This window comes from Natrix helvetica (genome assembly GCF_964273705.1).
Source record: "Natrix helvetica genome assembly, chromosome: 5".
NCBI lineage: Eukaryota > Metazoa > Chordata > Lepidosauria > Squamata > Natricidae > Natrix > Natrix helvetica.
The window spans coordinates 3825929-3846143 of NC_138551.1; the positions used below are offsets into that span (position 1 = coordinate 3825929).

Below are 20215 nucleotides of genomic sequence, written 5' to 3' on the forward strand. Positions count from 1 at the left end.
TACTGGTAGTGGTGAGACATGTAACAGAAACGCAAGAATTGACAGGTACACGTAGGTACGCCTCAGTGAGGTCTACGGAGGAGAGAAAATCACCCTCACGGATACCTTCCACAATGGTCCTCAAGGAATGCATCTTGCAACATCTGTATTTGACAAACTGGTTTAATCGTTTCAAATCCAAAATAGCTCTCCACCCCCCAGAGGCTTTTGGTATAACAAACAGAACAGAATAGAAACCCCAGCCGGTCTGACCAGCCGGTACCTCCTGAATAGCCCTGATATCAAGCAAATGCTGTATGGCGTACTGCATGAGGGACCTCCTCTGGGGGTTGCTAGAAACTGGACAACTAATAAAAAACTTTGGGGGTGTAGAAACAAACTCCAAGGCCAGACCGAACCTGACCGTGGCCCTAACCCAGGCATCAGTGGTCGTGACTTCCCATTGGTCAGGGAAAAAACGTAACCTGCCTCCAATGGGGTGTCGCCCCTGGGGGGAATCAAGGTTTGCAGTAGTATCGGTTACCGCCTGTGCGAAAGGGACGCTTAGACTGGTTCCCCCTCTGCTGTCGATACTGTTGTTGCCTGGGTCGCTGAAAAAATCCCCCCTGTGGGCGAAATCCCGGGGGAGAATAATCTTGCTGCCTGCCAGCCCCCCCCCCCCCTACTCTTGGCTGTGAAATGGCTGCCTCCTGGGGTATGGCTGAGCGTGCAAACCCTCTTTTGGGGTTGGAGGGGAGGATCTTACGCTTATCCTTACCCTCAATCAAAAGGGGCGTGAGAGAGTCCCCAAAGAGAGATCCCCCAGCATAAGGTTCAGACGCCAAACGCCACTTATGCTTGACCTCCGTCTGCCACTGTCGCAGCCACAGGAGCCTGCGTGATGCCACCGATGCAGCCATTGCTTTGGAGGCGAATCGGGTGGCGCTCAGAGTGGCGTCCGCTGTGAATTGCACAGCGGCGATAATCTTATTTAGGTCCTGGTGGGCCCTTGCATCTCCGACCGGGATCCGTCCCTGCAATTGCTGCAGCCAGCTGAGGCTGGAACGTTGAAAGAAGGACGCCGCTGTTGATGTCCGCACCGCCCAGGCAGCCACCTGGTGGCCCCGCTGGGTGACCTGGTCAGTCCGTCGGTCCTCGGGTTTGAGGCTATCCTCCTGCGCCCCCGGCATCGTGGTGTTGGTGTAGAGGGCCGCCACGGGAGAGTCAATTGTTGGCCACAATAGTGCCTTGTTGAGGCCCTCTGCCACGTTGTAGAAGCGCTTGTCATTGGCGGACGGGGCAGGCCCTGAAGTGGGAGTGGCCCACTGGCACTGAACGGTGTCAACGAAGATCTGAGGGGCTGGAATGGTGTCGGTCTCCAGCTTGTGCGCGGTGAACCACACACTGGTAGATTGGGGTTGAGGTGTGGCCTCCTTTGTCGCCAGCTCCCCCATTTTGGATGCAGCTTTGGCCTTGCAGAGTAATGGGGTGAACAGGTTGGGTGGAAAAAGGCCCGTACAGGTGGGCTTGTCTGCAACCGGTCCCTCCTCATCTGATAGCTCGGTATCTCTGATTTCACCCTCCTCAGAGGTGGGGGAAGGGCAATGGTCGGCCTCAGGAATGGCGGCAGGGTCAGTAGCCAACTGGACACTCCCTGCTCGTGCTGGCCCGCCTTTTCCTTTAGGCCAGCTGCAATCCCCTGCTTTATAGCCTCTGCTATAGTGTCCTGGCACGCAGGGGGCATGATTTGCACAGCAGCGGTAGCACAAGGTGTGGGCACGGGATTCTCCCCCGGGCAAAGCCCAGCCGCTGTTGGGGTGAAGGTGGCCTCTACGATCCTGCCCTGTGCCCCAGGGGTGCCCCAAAGGCCAGCAGTATTGATTGGAAGCATAGGGCTGAATGGGCCCTGAGTTAAGTTTAATTGCAGTGGGGGCAGTGGGCTAGGAGGTGGTGGTGCCCGCGGGGCTACGTGTTGGCATTGGGGGAGGCTGTCAGAGTGCTTAGTCTTTGAGGAGGCCTTAGAAGCCTTCTTTGTCTTAGAGCTCTTGTCAGAGGAGCTCTTATGCGCAGGCTTAGATGAAGCCCCAGAGGTGTGTGTCTGTGGGGGGGGGGGGTTGCCACCACAGCCAGCAAGCCAGGCTCCCCCAGCGCTGCCTCCTTTCCCCCAGCAGATGATGACTCAGGCATGCTGCTGTCGGCCATTTTGCCAGGGAGCTTTAAGAGCCTCAAAATGGTGCCTGCCTTGCTGTTTGACCTGGCTCCACCCCTTTTTCAAAATGGCGTTCGCGCCTTTTTCACTGGCTCAGCTTAAGCTCCTCGACACTGTGCAAGGCTTCTGAGGAGCCTGCGGGCAGTTTCGGGCGATTTGCGGCCTTCCCACGCCCCCTCGTTGCTCACCACCGCGTTTCTGGCTCTTTGAAGCCTCCAGAGCGTTCCGATAAGGCCGCACACGCCGCCCAGCCGCTGAGCAGCGTTTCGGGCGTTCCCCCTGCATGGGTGGCTGTCAAGGCTTTCTCCTGCGATCCTCGTTGCCTCGGGGCTCAGGTAAGAGGAGGCCTTTGCAACCGCTAGCAGGGGGAAAGCGTGAAGGCTGTAGCAGCAGCCTTTCAAATTTGAAGCTGGGAATTCCCAAAGCTCACCTCAATGGAGAACAGGGAGACAGCTCCAATATTCTTTCAAGGCAGTATTTAATTCGCAGTAAAGGGTAACACGACCGTCCCCGAGTGGACTGAGTCGAGTAACTGGGCGGTACCACTAATGGAGGGGGTTATAGAGTGGTTAATTCATTAGTAGTCAGACTCAGTCCAATCAGAGCACGGGCAGTGTCAACCCATGCATGGATGCTATCTCCACCCTTATTGAGAAAGGACTTGTTCTCCAAAGGACCAGAGGGCAGGAGAAGAAATAACAGGTGGAAGCTTGTTAAGGAGAAACCCATCCTAGAAGTAAGGAGAAATGTTCTGATTGTGAGAACAGTTAGTTAATCAATGGAACACCGAGAGTCCTGGATGTATGGTCCCTTCCAGCCCTCCGATTCTACTTTCTTTGGCCCAGGCCATTGCAGTGAGCCAGGATCTCCTCCTCTCCCCTCTCTCGATGCACCACGGGCTGAGTTGTGATTCAACAACCACAACCGCACTGGAGAGACCCTTCATTTCCTGCAGAAAGACAGATGCTTATCGGCAGCTTGGCAAGCCAGGGCGGCTGACGGTTTTTATTCCGGTCCATTTACGATTTGAAAGGCAGTTGAGCTTCTCTGCTGCTTCCTCTCAGGAAACACCTGATGCAGCTCTTGGCTGGGATGGTGGGGCCTCCCAATAACAGCATACAGGTAGTCCTCGACTTATGACCGTTTGCTTAGGGACCGTTACAACGACAGTGAAAAAAAGGGACTCAAGATCGTTTTTGCACACTTAGCATCCCCAGGGTGACATGAATTATATTAGGATGCTTGGCAATTTACTGACTCACACTTATGACAGTCACGGTGTGATGTGCACATTGGTCATGTCATCTCCTCCGGGAAACCTCCTGACGAGCAAAGTCAATAGGGAAGCCTGATTCACTTAACAACCGTGCGACCCATTTCAGAACTGCGGCTATCCACGTAGCAAAAGTGGCAAGGAAAGTCGTAAAACGGGTCAAAACTCACTTAGTACATTTCCCAACATAAATGTGGGGCTCAGGGTGAAAAGAGAAGGATTGAGCTGGGAGTAAAAACGGTAGGATATTAGTAAGTAGAACCTCCCTGATTAGGTGCACTCAAGCCACTAAACAGCACCTAAAAGGTCATTAAAAGCATTGCTACTTTGCCCAGTTTAGGGACAGAGGGAAGGATGTGACTTAACAGAATAGCAGAGTTGGGAGGGGCCTTGGAGGTCTTCTAGTCCAACCCCCTGCCTAGGCAGGAAACCCTATACCGTTTCAGACAAATGGCTATCCAACATCTTCTTAAAGACTTCCAGTGTTGGGGCATTCACAACTTCTGGAGGCAAATTCTGTTCCACTGATTAATTGTTCTAACTGTTAGGAAGTTTCTCCTCAGTTCTAGGTTGCTTCTCTCCTTGATTAGTTTCCACCCATTGCTTCTTGTCCTACCCTCAGGTGCCTTGGAGAATAGCTTGACCCCCTCTTCTTTGGGGAAACCCCTGAGATATTGGAAGACTGCTATCCTGTCTCCCCTGGTCCTTCTTTCTCTTAAGCTAGAGATACCCAGTTCCTGCAACCGTTTTTCATATGCTTTATCTCCAGTCCCCTGATCCTCTTTCTTGCTCTTCTCTGCACTTGCTAAAGAGAAACTGGAAACAAGGCAGGAGAGGAATTCAACCAGCGTCTTCCTTCTGACATTTCTGCCTCTAATGGTTCCCCGGGGCGAATCCTTGCATTGCAAAACTGATCTGCAGGCCATCCCATTCTAAAAAGAGCTACGGGTCTAGGGGATAAATACGTGTGTGTCCGTGTGTTTCCTCCTTCAAGCCATCATTTATTGACGCACCTGGTGAGTTGAAAAACACAGATGGAATGCGAGAAAGGTGAAGGTTGCAAAGCTGCTATTGGGCAATGGAAGGGCAGGCGGCATTGTTGGCGTTTGGGGCCGCTGGAGGGACAGGAAAGAGGAGCATCCTGAAACCATCAGCCTCTTCCCCCCCCCCTCCCTCCCCCTCATCGTGCCGAGGAACATGTGAATTTCTCCCTGGGACACAAAGTGGTTTGTGTGCCTCCCGACTGAATCCAAAGCGAGGGAGAGAAAGGGCTGCTGTCAAAAAAAATATTTGGTTTTTTAAGAGTGTTGGAAACCCCCAAACCATCTGCTCTTAAAGTTAGGGGTGCATCTATACAGGTGATGCCTCCTTGACAGGTGTCCCTGGTCACATTAGATCTTCCTTTTCCTACCTTCCTTTTCTTTTTTTCTTCCTTCCTTCCTTCCTACTTTCTTTCTCCCTCTCTTTCTCTTCCTTCCTTCTTTCCTTTCCTTCTTTCTTCCCTCCCTCCCTCCCTTTCTTTTTCTTTCTTTCTCTTCCTTTCTTTTTTCTTTCTTTCTCACCCTTCCTCTCTCCTTTCTTTCTCTTCCTTCCTTCTTTCCTCCCTCTCTACCTTTTTCTTTCTTTCTTTCTTTCTTTCTTTCTTTCTCTTTCTTTCTATTCCTTCATTCTTTCTTTCCTTCTTCCCTTTCTTTTTTCTTTCTTTTTCTTCCTTCCTTTTTTATTTCTTTCTTTCTCTTTCTTCCTCTCCTTTCCTTTCTTTCTCTTCCTTCTTTCCATCCTTCTTTCCTCCCTCCCTCCCTTTTTTCTTCCTTTTTTCTTTCTTTCTATTCCTTCTTCCTTCCTCCCTTTCTTTTTCTTTCTTTCTTTTTTATTTCTTCCTTCCTTCTTTCCTTCCTCTCTTTCTTTTTCTTTCTTTCTTTCTTTTTCTTTCTTTTTTCTTTCTTTCTTTTTCTTCCTTCCTTCCTCCCTCCCTCCCTTCCTCCCTCCCTCCCTCCCTTCCTTTCTTGCATTTGTACAGCTGCCCATCTTTCAGCCAACTCTGGGGGGCTCCTAATCAAATATTTTTTAAAAAACAAAATCATCGAAAAACAAATATCCAAGTAGACCTTGATTTATGACCACAAATGAGCCCAAAATTTCCATTGTTGAGTGAGGCCTGACCTTGAGTGAATTTTGCCCAGTTTTACAACCTTCTTTTTAACAGTGATTAAGTGAATCACCGCAGTTGTTAAGTCAGTAGCAAGGTTGTTAAATGAATCTGGCTTCCCCTTTGGCTCTGACAAAGAAGGTCGCAAAAGGGGATCACGTGACCCCGGGACCCTACAACCGTCACAAATACATGCCAGTTGCCAAGTGTCCGAATTCTGATCACGTGAAAATGGGGAAACTGCAACAGAGTTTTGAGCCTGGCTTCCGTGAGAATTCCTTCGGCTAGTTTCTGCTCTCCGCATCTGGCTTTTCTTATGTCCACAATGCTCCATTTATTGCGTTACGCCTATTAAATTTGAACAGCATCTGTCAATCCTTCCTTTTCTTTAAATTACGAGATCTAATCCCCAGCTTGCTAATGGTACAAGAATGTTATATGCTATAAAGCAGACGGATTGTTTCCTGTTGGCATCTCTTGTGAGTCAGAGCGTAGTTACGCAGCTGAACTGCTCACCCTGTCTTAACTGACAGGCCGAGCAATTATTGCCAGGACCCCTAATGGGAGGAGGAAATCCCTGTGTGCTTAAGGTACTTTCCGATCTTTTAAGAGATGCTCCCAAGTTCACGCTGAGAACCAGTTTGATGTACAGGTAGTCCTCGACTTACGACCACAATGGAGCCCCACATTTCTGTGGCTAAGTTGAGACATTTGCTAAGTGAATTTGGCCCCGTTTTACGACCTTTCTTGCCATGGTTGTTAAGCGAATCACTGCAGTGATTGAGTTAGACAGTATGGTTACTAAGTGAATCAGGCTTCCTCCGTTGACTTTGCTTGTCGGATGGCCACCAAACATGTTCCCATAACTCTGGGAGTCTGCCACCATCATAAATATGAGTCGGTTGCCTCTGAAATTTGACCGTGTGACCATGGGGATGCTAAGTGTGAAAACTGGTCATAAGTCATTTTTTTCAGTGCCGTTGTAACATTGAACGGTCACAAAATGAACTGTTGTTAGTTGGGGACTATCTGTAGTTGTTAAGATGCTGACCTGGAAATTGGGAGACTGAGAGTTCTAGTCCTGCCTTAGGCATGAGGCCAATTGGAAGACTTTGGGCCAATCACTAGGAGACAGTGAGTTCTAGTCCCGCCTTAGGCATGAAAGACAGCGGGGTGACTTTGGCCCAATCACCAGGAGACGGTGAGTGCTAGTCCCGCCTTAGACATGAAAGACAGCTGGGTGTCTTTGGGCCAATCACCAGGAGACAGTGAGTTCTAATCCCGCCTTAGGCATGAAAGACAGCTGGGTGACTTTGGCTCAATCACCAGGAGATAGTGAGTTCTAGTCCTGCCTTAGGCATGAAACCCATTTGGGTACCCTTGGCCAGTCACTTGCTCGGCCCAGCCTACTTCACAGGGTTGTTGTTGAAGGGAAAAGAGGAGAAGGAAGAAGTCTTAGTTAACGTTTGCCACCTTGAATTGCCCAGAAGGTAATAAAATTCAGCATCAAATCTAATAAATACATAAACCAGGGACTCTCTCTGGGGATTTCTCCGGGCAGGAGGACCACAACGGAATGGAAGCCGATCTGGACAAAGACGAAGTCCTACAAGCCCAGCAGGGCGAACTTTCAGGAGAAAAACTCCTGACCACCGAATATTTGGGGGTAAGTACCGCATTTTGGATGAGATTGGAGTACGTACGCTGCAAGACTCTGCAGCCCAGGACCACAAAGTCCTCTTCTCTTCTCTTCTCTTCTCTTCCTGATTATGTTACCCAGTTAGGTCATGAAATATCTGCAAGAAAGCAACCAAGTTCAGAGTGCCCCACAGTCCTCCCCCCACCCCAAAGTGGTCTTTGATAATAAATGCCAGCCTAAACGGGCCAACTTTTCTCTCTTTTTTTCACCTCTCTGTCTCTTCTCGTCTCAGATCATGACCAACACGCCAAAAGCACGGAAGAAGGCCATGCCCAGCTGCCGCCACAGCGTGGACGAGCCTCTCCAGAGACCCGTGACCCCTGGCTACCACCGGGCACACTACCCAACGTAAGTCTGGGCAGAGCCACCAAAACCTGGACAGCCTTTTTTCCCCCCTTTTAGCTCTTTATGCTTCCGATTCAGAGAGACGGAATTCAGATGTGAAAAAGGTACTGAGGAAATAAAAGGCAACCTCAGCCAGCAGGAAATGGAGCTTATTGTGTTTTTTCTTTTTCTTTTTTTAAAAAGAAGGTTCCTTTAGTAAAATGGGGGCCAGAAAGAACAGGAAATACAGTTAGGCCTCAACCTACGACCACAATTGAGCCCAGGATTTCTGTTGCTAAGCGAGACGTTTTTAAAGTCAGCTTTGCCCCATTTTATAATCTTTCTTGCCACGGTTGTTAAGTGAACCGTTGCACTTGTTAAGTTGTAGCACGGTTGTTAAGTGAATCCAGCTTCCCCATGGACTCCGCTTGTCAGAAGGTCGCAAAAGGGGATCACGTCACACACACACACACATACACACACACACACACACACACCGGGGACGCTGTACCCATCATAAATTTCCGGCCTCTGCTGCGAGATCTTTGCCTTCGTGTTTGTGCCAGAGGGAACCAAACAGAAGCAGCCAAACGCTTCTCAAGCCAAAATAAACCAATTAAGAGCGTTTGAAAGCCAGGAGGAATGCAGAGATGGTGAGGAGATACACCCTGCCCTGCTCCTTGAAGGCTCAGGGGCTCACCGATCTCGGAGATCTACAGGGAGATAATCGTCCACCTGGGTTTTCAAAATTGCTGCCATCGTTTCCTTATTTTTATTGCTTTGTTGTTGCTGTTTTAAAAAGCCGGTTGCAGTGTCCCTGGGGTTATGGGATCCCATTTTGCGACCTTCTGACAAGCAAGGTTTCCCAGGGTTTGCCAATATCTCAGGGGCTGCCCCAAAGAAGAGGGAGTCAAGCTATTCTCCAAGGCACCTGAGGGTAGGACAAGAAGCAAAGGGTGGAAACTAATCAAGGAAAGAAGCAACTTAGAACTGAGGAGAAATTTCCTGACAGTGAGGGCAATTCATCAGTGGAACAGAAGTTGCCTCCAGAAGTTGTGAATGCCCCAACACTGGAAGTTTTTAAGAAGATGTTGGATAGCCATCTGTCTGAAACGGGATAGGGTTTCCTGCCTAAGCAGTGGGTTGGACTAGAAGACCTCCAAGGTCCCTTCCAACTCTGTTCTTCTATTCCATTCTAAAATCAACGGGGAAGCCTGATTCACTTAACAAGGTTATACCTTATCAATGGCAGGGATTCACTTAAACCACTTGTGGCAAGAAATGTGGTCAAAAGGGGCAAAGCTCACTTAACAACAGAAATTGTGGGCTCCATTGTGGTCATAAGTCGAGGAACACCTGCACTTATGTTATAACCACGCATAGGCAGAGTTTTTCTTCCCGGAGGTGGGGGGGTGGGGAGAACAGACAGAGGATGAAATTCGACTTTTGAATAATCTTCCTAGGACAATAGTTTTGAGATCCACTTTATAAACCAAAAGAACATTTGGAATATGACTGACTTTATGGCGTTTTTCCAAGCAGCGGGAAATGGCAATTTCCTTTTCAGCTGGATTTGCAAAACCTCCCTTGCCCTCAGCTAGTCGCTCTCTTCTAAATTGCCTGCCTTGCTTTTATTCCTTATTTCTTGGCCCCGTTGCCAAAGCATCAGCTGGAAAGCAGAGGCATTCAGTTCCCAGGCTCATTTCTTATCTCCAAGGTCTCCTACACAGACCTTCTGTAGAATTGGCATTTTATCTGTCTTTCTTTATTGGTTCTGTTATATTCTGTAGTGTATATTTGGCCGTGGTGAGGCTTTGAGAGCTGGATGCAACGAAAAGTCACTTTAATGGACGCCGATCAGTCTACATTCAAAGTGACAATAAAGTTATTATTCTATTCTATTCTAATTTCTGTTTTATTCTATTCCTGAATTCTATTCTGTTCTGTTCTTTTCTATTCTATTCTAATTTGTATTTATTCTGTTCTAATTTCTATTCTATTTTATTCTTCTAATCTAGTCTAGTCTATTCTTCATCCCAATATCTATTCTATTTTATTCTTCTATTGCATATTATTCTATTCTATTCTACTCTACTCTATTTCTGAATTCTATTGTATTCTATTCTAATTTCTATTCTATTCTATTTTATTCTTCTAGTCTAGTCTATTCTTCATTCCAATATCTATTCTATTCTATTCTATTCCTATTCCATTCTATCCTACTCTACTCTTCGCTACTCTATTTCTGAATTCTATTCTATTCTATTCTAATTTCTATTCTGTTCTATTCTTCTATTCTATTTTATTTGCGTACAGATTGGTTTCAACTCCACAAAGCACTTTTGGGACGTCCACGAATTAATATCTACATCCGTGTTCCTCTTTGAACTTTTAAGGTGAAGGGACTTCAATTTCCAGAATTCCCCAGCCAGCATTGCTCCAAAGGAAGCCAGATTCACTTAACAACCAGGTTATTTACTTATCAACCAACATTGCTGGCTGGGGAATTCTGAGAGTTGACATCCACTCCCTTTAAAGTTACTCAGGTGGAGAAACGCTGTCCTACACGGATCCACCGAGATTTGGCATGTGAGAACCAGCAATGCAATACAACTCCACTTTTCATCTGAACCAGGAAAGGCCCTACAATTGCTTAGTGACTGATGGGTCAAGGAACTGATTCCAATTCAGATAGGCAGAGGGTGGGAAAGATAGGGAAGTGGTTCTTGGTTCTTTGAAAGTACAGGGGGTCCTCGACTTATGACCGCAATTTGTATATTTAATGTATATCTATATTTTGTATTCATACTGTTTTAATATGACTGTACACCGCCCCGAGTCCTATTTAGGAAAGGGCGCGGTTTATAAATTAAAGTTTATTATTATTATTATTAATGGAGCCTGAAAATTCCCATTGCTAAGCAAGACCGTTGTTGACTGAGTTTTCACCCGTTTTATGACCTTCAAGGTCGCTTCCAGGTCTGTTCATGCTACGATTCTATGATTTAGAGGAGACTAGCCGGTGTATTGCCATTGCCTGCTTATTTATTTATAGGGGGAAATGTCCCGACCAAATTTCTAAAGTTGGATTTTCCCCCTTACCAGAGGGAGGCCCGTTACCATGGCAACTCCACTATATATAGATGGTTCTCCCAAACCTTTGAGGACCAAGCACCTCTTCTAGCCATGCCCGATCCACTTGCCTCTTCTGGAGGCTCACCAGCTTTCGAAGCAAAGAGTAGAGTTTACAAAGCAACTTGGATTTCTTGGAGTCTATATTGGCTTCTATCAGCCTTCTTGCCTAGAATTGGTCAAATCCTTCCAGGGTGGCCCAGTTTTTGGATTGCCTGTAGCACCCCCCATCAAACCACCCAGAGATTTTTGAGGTATTATGAGATGGCTCCATCCTGAAGTCCCTCATGATGCCCTCTGCCACCTTCTCTGAAGCCACCCAACCTAGACGTTGTCCATCTCTAGTGACCATACACAAGAAATCCCAACCTGGTGTCCTCCCGTCGATTCTGTTTGGTAGGAGAAATCTGAGAAGGGAACACAGCAAGTTTACTTGGGTCTCACAAATCAAGGGATCACATTGCCAGAGAAGAGAAGAGCAACAAAGATGATTAGGGGACTGGAGGCTAAAACACATGAAGAACGGTTGCAGGAACTGGGTATGTCTAGTTTAATAGAAAGAAGGACCAGGGGTGACATGATAGCAGTGTACTAATATCTCAGGGGTTGCCACAAAGAAGAGGGAGTCAAACTATTCTCCAAGGCACCTGAGGGCAGAATAAGAAGCAATGGGTGGAAACTAACCAAGGAGAGAAGCAACTTAGAACTGAGGAGAAATTTCCTGACAGTGAGAACAATTAATCAGTGGAACAGAAGTTGCCTCCAGAAGTTGTGAATGGTCCAACACTGGAAGTCTTTAAGAAGATGTTGGATAGCCATCTGTCTGAAATGTTATAGCAGGAGGTTGGACTATTAGACGACCAAGGTCCCTTCCATCTCTGCTATTGTATTGTATTGTATTGTAAGATGTTGGATAGCCATTTGTCTGAAACGGTATAGGGTTTCCTGCCTAGGAAGGGGTTGGACTAGAAGACCTCCAAGGTCCCTTCCAATGCTGTTATTTGGCTATTCGTCATGGAGGGGCTTTGGAGAAGGCACCTCATTCGAATCTTGGTCAAAGAGAAGCATTGAGGCTTCCAAAGGTCCCTTTCTCTACTTGCCAGTTCTCTGAAGAGGCGTGTTACCCCCATCCGAGGTCATCCCGGGATCACGCCCCAAAAGCACCTGCTTCCTTGGGCTTGCGTTGATTAAAGTGGGGCTCAGGCGCTTGACAACCTAGCCAGCTGCATTATGCTAAGCGAAACTCGGGTTAATCTAATCTGTTCCTGCTCAGGTTTGGGCTTAGCGTGATTGTACACACCCAGCCCAGCCCCTTTGGAGTTTTGCATTGTTGGTGGCATTATGTGCACCTGGAAAATGAATTCATTCAGGATAGCATGAAGCCCGTTTTGATTAAACTAAACATAGAAGCTCTTTTCCTGCCAGCTCTGAGACAACAGATGAAAATCCAGCCATTGATTTGGTTGGTTGGTTGGTTGGTTGGCTAGTTGTTTATTTATTTATTTTCATTCATTCATTCACTCATTCATCCATCTCCGTCCATCCGTCCGTCCGTCCATCCATCTATCCATCCATCTTTCTGTCTATCTAACTCTATACATGTCTTCTGTCTATCTATCTATCTATCATGTCTACCTATCATTTTCTTTCTATCTATCTTATCTTGTTTTGTTTTTGTTTTGTTTTTGTGAAAGTGTGAAAACAAAAAAAACAAATCTATCTATCTATCTATCTATCTATCTATCTATCTATCTATCTATCTATCTATCATCTATCAATCTATCTCTATGTCATGTATCTCTCCTCCCATTCATCCATCCATCTATCCATCAGTTAGCTAGCTAGCTATCTCTATCTAGGTCTCTCCATCATCTTATCAGATCTATCTATCTATCTATCTATCTATCTATCTATCTATCTATCTATCTATCTATCTTCTTATCCCATCTTTACTATTTTTATAAATAATTCAAGGGAGCAAACATACATAATGCTCCTTCCCCTGCCTGTTTTCCCCACAACAACAACCCTGTGAGGGGGGTTTGGGCTGAGAGGGAGTGACTGGCCCAAAGTTACCCAGTTAGTTTTCATGTGTAAGGCGGGACTAGAACTCATTTATCTCCTGGCAATTGGCCCAAAGTCACCCAACCATCCTTCATGCCTGTGGCAGGTCTAGAACTCAACGTCTCCTGGTGATTGGCCCAAAGTCACCCAGCAGGCTTTCAAGCATAAGGCGGGACTAGAAGTCAACATCTCCTGGTGATTGGCCCAGCAGGCTTTTTAGCATAAGGCAGAACTAGAACTCAACGTCTCCTGGTGATTGGCCCAAAGTTACCCAGTTAGTTTTCATGTGTAAGGCGGGACTAGAACTCATTTATCTCCTGGCAATTGGCCCAAAGTCACCCAACCATCCTTCATGCCTGTGGCAGGCCTAGAACTCAACGTCTCCTGGTGATTGGCCCAAAGTCACCCAGCAGGCTTTCAAGCATAAGGCGGGACTAGAACTCAACATCTCCTGGTGATTGGCCCAAAGTCACCCAGCAGGCTTTCAACCATAAGGCGGGACTAGAAGTCAACATCTCCTGGTGATTGGCCCAGCAGGCTTTTTAGCATAAGGCAGAACTAGAACTCAACGTCTCCTGGTGATTGGCCCAAAGTTACCCAGTTAGTTTTCATGTGTAAGGCGGGACTAGAACTCATTTATCTCCTGGCAATTGGCCCAAAGTCACCCAACCATCCTTCATGCCTGTGGCAGGCCTAGAACTCAACGTCTCCTGGTGATTGGCCCAAAGTCACCCAGCAGGCTTTCAAGCATAAGGCGGGACTAGAACTCAACATCTCCTGGTGATTGGCCCAAAGTCACCCAGCAGGCTTTCAACCATAAGGCGGGAGTAGAACTCAACGTCTCCTGGTGATTGGCCCAAAGTCACCCAGCAGGCTTTCAAGCATAAGGCGGGACTAGAACTCAACATCTCCTGGTGATTGGCCCAAAGTCACCCAGCAGGCTTTCAACCATAAGGCGGGACTAGAACTCAACATCTCCTGGTGATTGGCCCAAAGTCACCCAGCAGGCTTTCAAGCATAAGGCGGGACTAGAACTCAACGTCGCCTGGTGATTGGCCCAAAGTCACCCAGCAGGCTTTCAAGCATAAGACGGGACTAGAAGTCAACATCTCCTGGTGATTGGCCCAGCAGGCTTTTTAGCATAAGGCAGAACTAGAACTCAACGTCTCCTGGTGATTGGCCCAAAGTTACCCGGTTAGTTTTCATGTGTAAGGCGGGACTAGAACTCATTTATCTCCTGGCAATTGGCCCAAAGTCACCCAACCATCCTTCATGCCTGTGGCAGGCCTAGAACTCAACGTCTCCTGGTGATTGGCCCAAAGTCACCCAGCAGGCTTTCAAGCATAAGGCGAGACTAGAACTCAACATCTCCTGGTGATTGACCCAAAGTCACCCAGCAGGCTTTCAACCATAAGGCGGGACTAGAACTCAACATCTCCTGGTGATTGGCCCAAAGTCACCCAGCAGGCTTTCAAGCATAAGGCGGGACTAGAACTCAACGTCTCCTGGTGATTGGCCCAAAGTCACCCAGCAGGCTTTCAAGCATAAGGCGGGACTAGAAGTCAACATCTCCTGGTGATTGGCCCAAAGTCACCCAGCAGGCTTTTAAGCATAAGGCGGGACTAGAACTCAACATCTCCTGGTGATTGGCCCAAAGTCACCCAGCAGGCTTTTTAGCATAAGGCAGAACTAGAACTCAACGTCTCCTGGTAATTGGCCCAAAGTCACCCAGCAGGCTTTTTAGCATAAGGCAGAACTAGAACTCAACATCTCCTGGTGATTGGCCCAAAGTCACCCAGCAGGCTTTCAAGCATAAGGCGGGACTAGAACTCAACGTCTCCTGGTGATTGGCCCAAAGTCACCCAGCAGGCTTTCAAGCATAAGGCGGGACTAGAACTCAACATCTCCTGGTGATTGGCCCAGCAGGCTTTTAAGCATAAGGCGGGACTAGAACGCAACGTCTCCTGGGGATTGGCCCAAAGTCATCCAGCAGGCTTTCAAGCATAAGGCGGGACTAGAACTCAACGTCTCCTGGTGATTGGCCCAAAGTCACCCAGCAGGCTTTCAAGCATAAGGCGGGACTAGAACTCAACATCTCCTGGTGATTGGCCCAGCAGGCTTTTAAGCATAAGGCGGGACTAGAACGCAACGTCTCCTGGTGATTGGCCCAGCAGGCTTTTAAGCATAAGGCGGGACTAGAACTCAACGTCTCCTGTTGATTGGCTCAAATCACCAGTTGGATTCCATGTCTAAGGCAGAACTAGAACTCAACGTCTCCTGATGATTGGCCAAAAGTCACCCAGCAGGCTTTCAAGCATAAGGCGGGACTAGAACTCACAGTCTGCTGCTGATTGGCCCAAGGTCAACTCACCTAGTTTCTAAACCTAAAGTGGGACTAGAATATTTCACCTCCTGGTGATTGGCCCAAAGTAACTCAACTGTCTTTCATGTCTAAGGCGGAACTAATACTCACAGTCTGCTGCTGATTGGCCCATGGGCCCACCCAGCCAGCTTTTGGACCTAAAGCAAGACTAGAACTCACCTGGTTTCTTGGCACTACTCCAAACTGACTCCCATCTATTCCCATCGTTCTCAGCCAGCATGCTCAGGGCGGTCTGAACCTCAGCTTACGACCACAATTCAGCAAAATATATGCTGCTAAGTGAGAATTTTAATTTGCCCCATTTTACGACTTTTCTTCCCCCATCTGTTAAGTGAATGACTGCAGTTATTAAATGAGTAACACCGTTGTTAAGTGAATCTGGCTTCCCCTGTTAACATTGCTTGCCATAAGGTCAGAAAAGTGGATCCCATGACCCTGGGACACTGCAGCCGTCATAAATATAAACCAGTTGTCAGGCTTCCTAATTTAACCACATGACGACGGGGATGCTACAATGGTCGTAAGTGTGAAAAACAGTCATAAGTTATTTTTTTCAGTGCCTTAACTTCAAACGGTCAGTATGTGAAGTGCTGTAAGTTGATGACTACCTGTATAACTTTGGGTTCCGTTTCTGGAAGGAAAGAGAAAAACTGTTAGGAGAAACGTCTAACCCACAGCTTCTGGTGGCAAGCTGTTCCACTGGTTAATGGTCCACAATGCTTGGACAGTGTGGACAATTAACCAGTGGAACAGCTTGCCTCATGAAATTGTGGGTGCTCCATCACTGGAGGTTTCTAAGAAGAGATTGGATTGAAATGGTAGACAGCCGTGATGGCAAACCTATCGTACAGGTGCCAGAGGTGGCACGCACCTTCCTCTCTGTGGCCACACCTGCTGTCGCCAGTGGCTCTTCTGGTTTCCGGTACGCATAGTCAGCTGGTCTTTGCGGGCACCGTAGTGCCAGAAAACGGCTTGAAAACAGGCAAAAATCAGGCTGCTTTTCGGGCTATTTTTGATCCAAAAAACCAGCCTGAAAATGGCCCCAAAACAGGCTGTTTCAGACCACGTTTGACCCATTTTCAGGCTGTTTTTCTGGCCATTTTTGGACCAAAAAAACGGCCCCAAAACGGCCTGAAAATGGCCCCCAGAACAGCCTGAAAATAACCTGGAAAACAGCCAAAAAGCAGGCATGTGTGCATCAGCCAGCTGTTCTTTGGGTTTCTGGTGCACACAAAGACCAGCTGGGCAGCACACGCAGCCACACCCTTGTATGTGTGTTCTGGTTAGGGCACTTGTTGCCCAAAAGCTTTCCCATCACTGTTACATGGGGTTTCCTGCTTGAGCAGGGGGTTGGACTAGAAGGCCTCCAAGGTCCCTTCCGGTTCTATTCCACTGTAAAACATTCTGAGCAGCAAAAATCCAGACATGGAAACTAAGGAGGGAGAGAAGCAACCTGGAATCGAGGGGAAACTTCCTAACAGTGAGGACAATTAACTAGTGGAACAGCTTGCCACCAGAGATTGTGGGTGCTTCATCCCTGGAGATTTTAAAAAAGAGACTGGACAGGCATTTGGCTGAGATGGTATAGGGCCGTGATGTCAAACCTATGGCACGCATGCCGTAGGTGGCACGTAGAGCCCTCTCTGTTGGCATATGTGCTGTTGCCCCAGCTCAGATCTCCGTGGCGTTTCTTTCGGGGGCTTCTGTTTCCCTGGAAACGACGAAACAGATGCTCACGAAAGAAAAAGATCTGACCTCATGCCGCGTTGCCGGTGTTGGGACGTCCCGCCTCCTGCTGGTCTTTGGGTCTCTGCTGCGCATCTGCGCATGCCATGCTCATGCTCATGAATGCTCGCCTGCATGCACGTTTCCATTTGGGCATGCACGCGCACAACGTTTGGGCACTCGGTGTCTAAAAGGTTTGCCATCGCTGGCATGGGGTCTCCTGCTTGCACAAGGGGGCTGGACTAGAAGACCTCTAAGGTTCTTTGCAACTCTTCTGTTATTCTGACCCTTCATAATTTAGACATAAACTCTTTCAACTCCTACGCAACTCCAGCTCTGTACTGATGGATTGAAAGGGGAAACCATAGAGAAGAAAACTGTATGTTGGGGTTCCAAATAACATCCAAAATTAAATCAGAGTCCGAAGCAAATGATTCCTCAAAGTTCCAATTTATGAAGAGAGCCACGTTGGCGCATCTGGGGAAACCCGAATCTGAAAGCTCCCCGGTTTCCCCCACCCAGTTGAAAGTTCAAGATCTTGCCCCCACACCCACCAGTCCATCTCATGGTCCAATCTTCCCCTGCCACGAAGACAGATTGCTACCATCCAGTTCCGGTAAGGGGCAGAGACAAAAGATGACCTTGAGTTTCTAAGAAGAATGTTATTATGGCTCCATATCACCCATTGGCCCCTTCCCATTTTCCCACAATAGAAAGTAGACAGTAGAAAGTGTGACAGGCCTGAAGCCCAAAAGAAAAGATGGCTTGCAGGCATGAGACCGTCCTGGCCCTGGCACTAATCTGTAATTCAAAATTATCCTCTTCTCAATTACAGAAAATTGGGAAGGTAAGAATCCACCCAGCGATAATAGCTTAGTCACCCTGGCCTTCATCCCTCTGCCATCTTGTTTGTTCCAGGTTGGAAAACGAAGCTGCGTCTTCCAGCAGCGGCAAAGAGATATACGCTCCACGGTGCTCAAATTCCCGGCCTCCGACACGCAGCGGGAAGAGGTCCAGCCTTTCGGAGATCCCATTCTCCTCGTCGTGTAAGTCTTGAGTTCGAGCAGCTCAGGGGTGTCAAACTCAGGGGCCAGATCCAGCCCGTGGTGCCTCTGCCAGTGAAAATGGAGCTCGGGAGGGCAGCGCGCGGTGGCCCTTTTCACTGGCAGAGGGCTGCAGGAGGCTGTCACAGCTGAAAATGGAGTGTGGGGGATCGCGCGGGATCCCCATGTTCCATTTTCACTGGCAGAGTGCTAGCAAGCCAAACTACTAGCAAACCTGGATCCCCCCAGCACTGCCCAGGCCACCACAGGTGCCCCTGACATGAGTGACATTGGGCTGGCCATGTACACCATATTCACGCCTACATGCCCCTCCCTCCCCCACTGGGGTCAAACACAGCCTTGATGCGGCCCTCAATGAAATCGAGTTTGACACCCCTGTGATCTAGTCATTTGGGGAAGCCTGGGTTCGAAGGAGAGAGAGAACTTTGAATTTTAAAATGTGATCAAATGGCCATATTTTCCTCTAGAGGTGGTCCTCAGCTTACAACCACAATTGGGGCCCCAGATTTCTGTGGCTAAGCGAGACAGTTGCTCAATGAGCTTTGCCCCATTTTACGGCTTTTCTTGCCCGTGTCGTTAAATGAATCACTGCAGCTGGTAAGTCAGCAACGTGGCTGTTAGGTGAATCTGGTTTCCTCCATGGACTTTGCTCGTCAGATGGTTGTAAAAGGGGTTGATGTAACCCCAAAACAGTGCAACCGTCATAAATACGAGTCAGTTGGCAAGAGTTCAAATTTTGATCACGTGACCTTGGGGATGCTGCAGCAGTCAATAAGTGTGAAAAGCGGTCATAGGTGTTCTGACCGAGGCTTCCCCAGCAGCACGAAGCCGAGTTCTTGTCCCGATAAACCCCTTTTATTTAATTGACAGTGAATTCCTCTCCAGCAAAGTCTTTCCTCCCCCACAGTCTCTCAAGATAGTTCACAATTACCGACCTTTATCAGGCTTGGAGAGCGGCCAGGCCGAGATCTTTCAGACACTGCAATACTTGGCAAGGATGCAGGAATGGACTCATGGCCTCCTGCAAACTCCACTCCCCTGTCGCTCCCCTTTTATTCCCTCTGGGAGGGGCCATTCATCATCCCCCTGTGGCCTTACTCCCAAGTCCACCCCTGTTCTTTAGCTGTTCCCTTCGTCTGGCAACTCTGCGCATGTGCACGCTGGGAACAGGCTCCAGCTGTTCTTCTGCTTCACTGATGTCTAACTCCGAAGGCAGCTGATAACTGTCAGATGGCCCTGGCCCCATCTCTGCCTCCGACACAGAGCCCTCGTCCGAGCCTTCCCCAGACTCCGGGCCTGGCCCATCTTCCTCCCCAACCTCCTCACTCTCCGAATCTGCTGCCAGCTCCATTGGCCTGCCATAATACCATTCAAATTTACAATGGCATTTGAAAAAAAGTGATTTTACAAGGGGTCCTTGCACTTACGACCGTTGCAGCATCTCCTTGGTCGGTCAGGTGATCAGAATTCAGGTGCTTGGTGACTGGCAGGTATTCACGATGTTGCAATGTCTCGGATCAACATTTGTGTCCGTCCCAGCTGGCTGGCCACAAGAATAGGTCACTTTTTTTCAGTGCCGTTGTAACTTCGAACGGTCGTAAGACAAGGACTCCCTGTAAGGGGTCCAGTGGTTTCTTGCCAGTCGGTTCTGTGTCGCTGTAGAATAGTGTTTCTCAACCTTGGCAACTTTAAGTCCTGTGGACTTCAACTCCCAGAATTCCCCAGTCAGCTGGCTGGGGAATTCTGGGAGTTGAAGTCCACAGGACTTAAAATTTGCCAAGGTTGAGAAACGCTGCTCTAGAACCAAGAATGGTGAATTCTGGGTAAAAATAATAGATTCAAATTCAGTGTTGGGGGAAATTTAAAAAAAATTAACTTTGCAGGGAAAAACAACCGTCATTAACACACACCAGTTGCCAAGCATCTGGATTTTGATCCGGTGACCACGGCAAACAGTCATAAGTGCAAGGACCAGGAGCAAGTCACTTTTTTTCAGTGCTGTTGTAACTCCAGTCACCCCAGACATCCGGACAACAACCGATCTTCGCTCCTTCCGTATGAAGCTGAAGACCTACCTGTTTTGTCAAGCCGGCCTGGCATAACGTTACTATCTTGCCACCCCAGGTCATTTTACAATGGGAAATTTTGTTTTTAATATTTTTGGGGTTTTAAACTTTGTAAGTATGCTTATTTATGGACTTATTTTTACCTCCT

General features: G+C 48.0%; 1 protein-coding gene across 2 annotated transcripts in view; it reads left to right on the forward strand.

Annotated features, from left to right (window-relative positions):
* Nucleotides 1-20215, forward strand: part of ARMC9 (armadillo repeat containing 9) — a 121322-nt gene that overhangs the window by 81250 nt on the left and 19857 nt on the right. For both annotated transcript variants that reach the window (XM_081956039.1, XM_081956040.1), the window contains 3 exons: nt 7172-7276; nt 7542-7657; nt 17856-17983. In XM_081956039.1, the coding sequence (XP_081812165.1) occupies nt 7172-7276; nt 7542-7657; nt 17856-17983 (349 nt within the window). The remainder of the gene's footprint in view (nt 1-7171; nt 7277-7541; nt 7658-17855; nt 17984-20215) is intronic.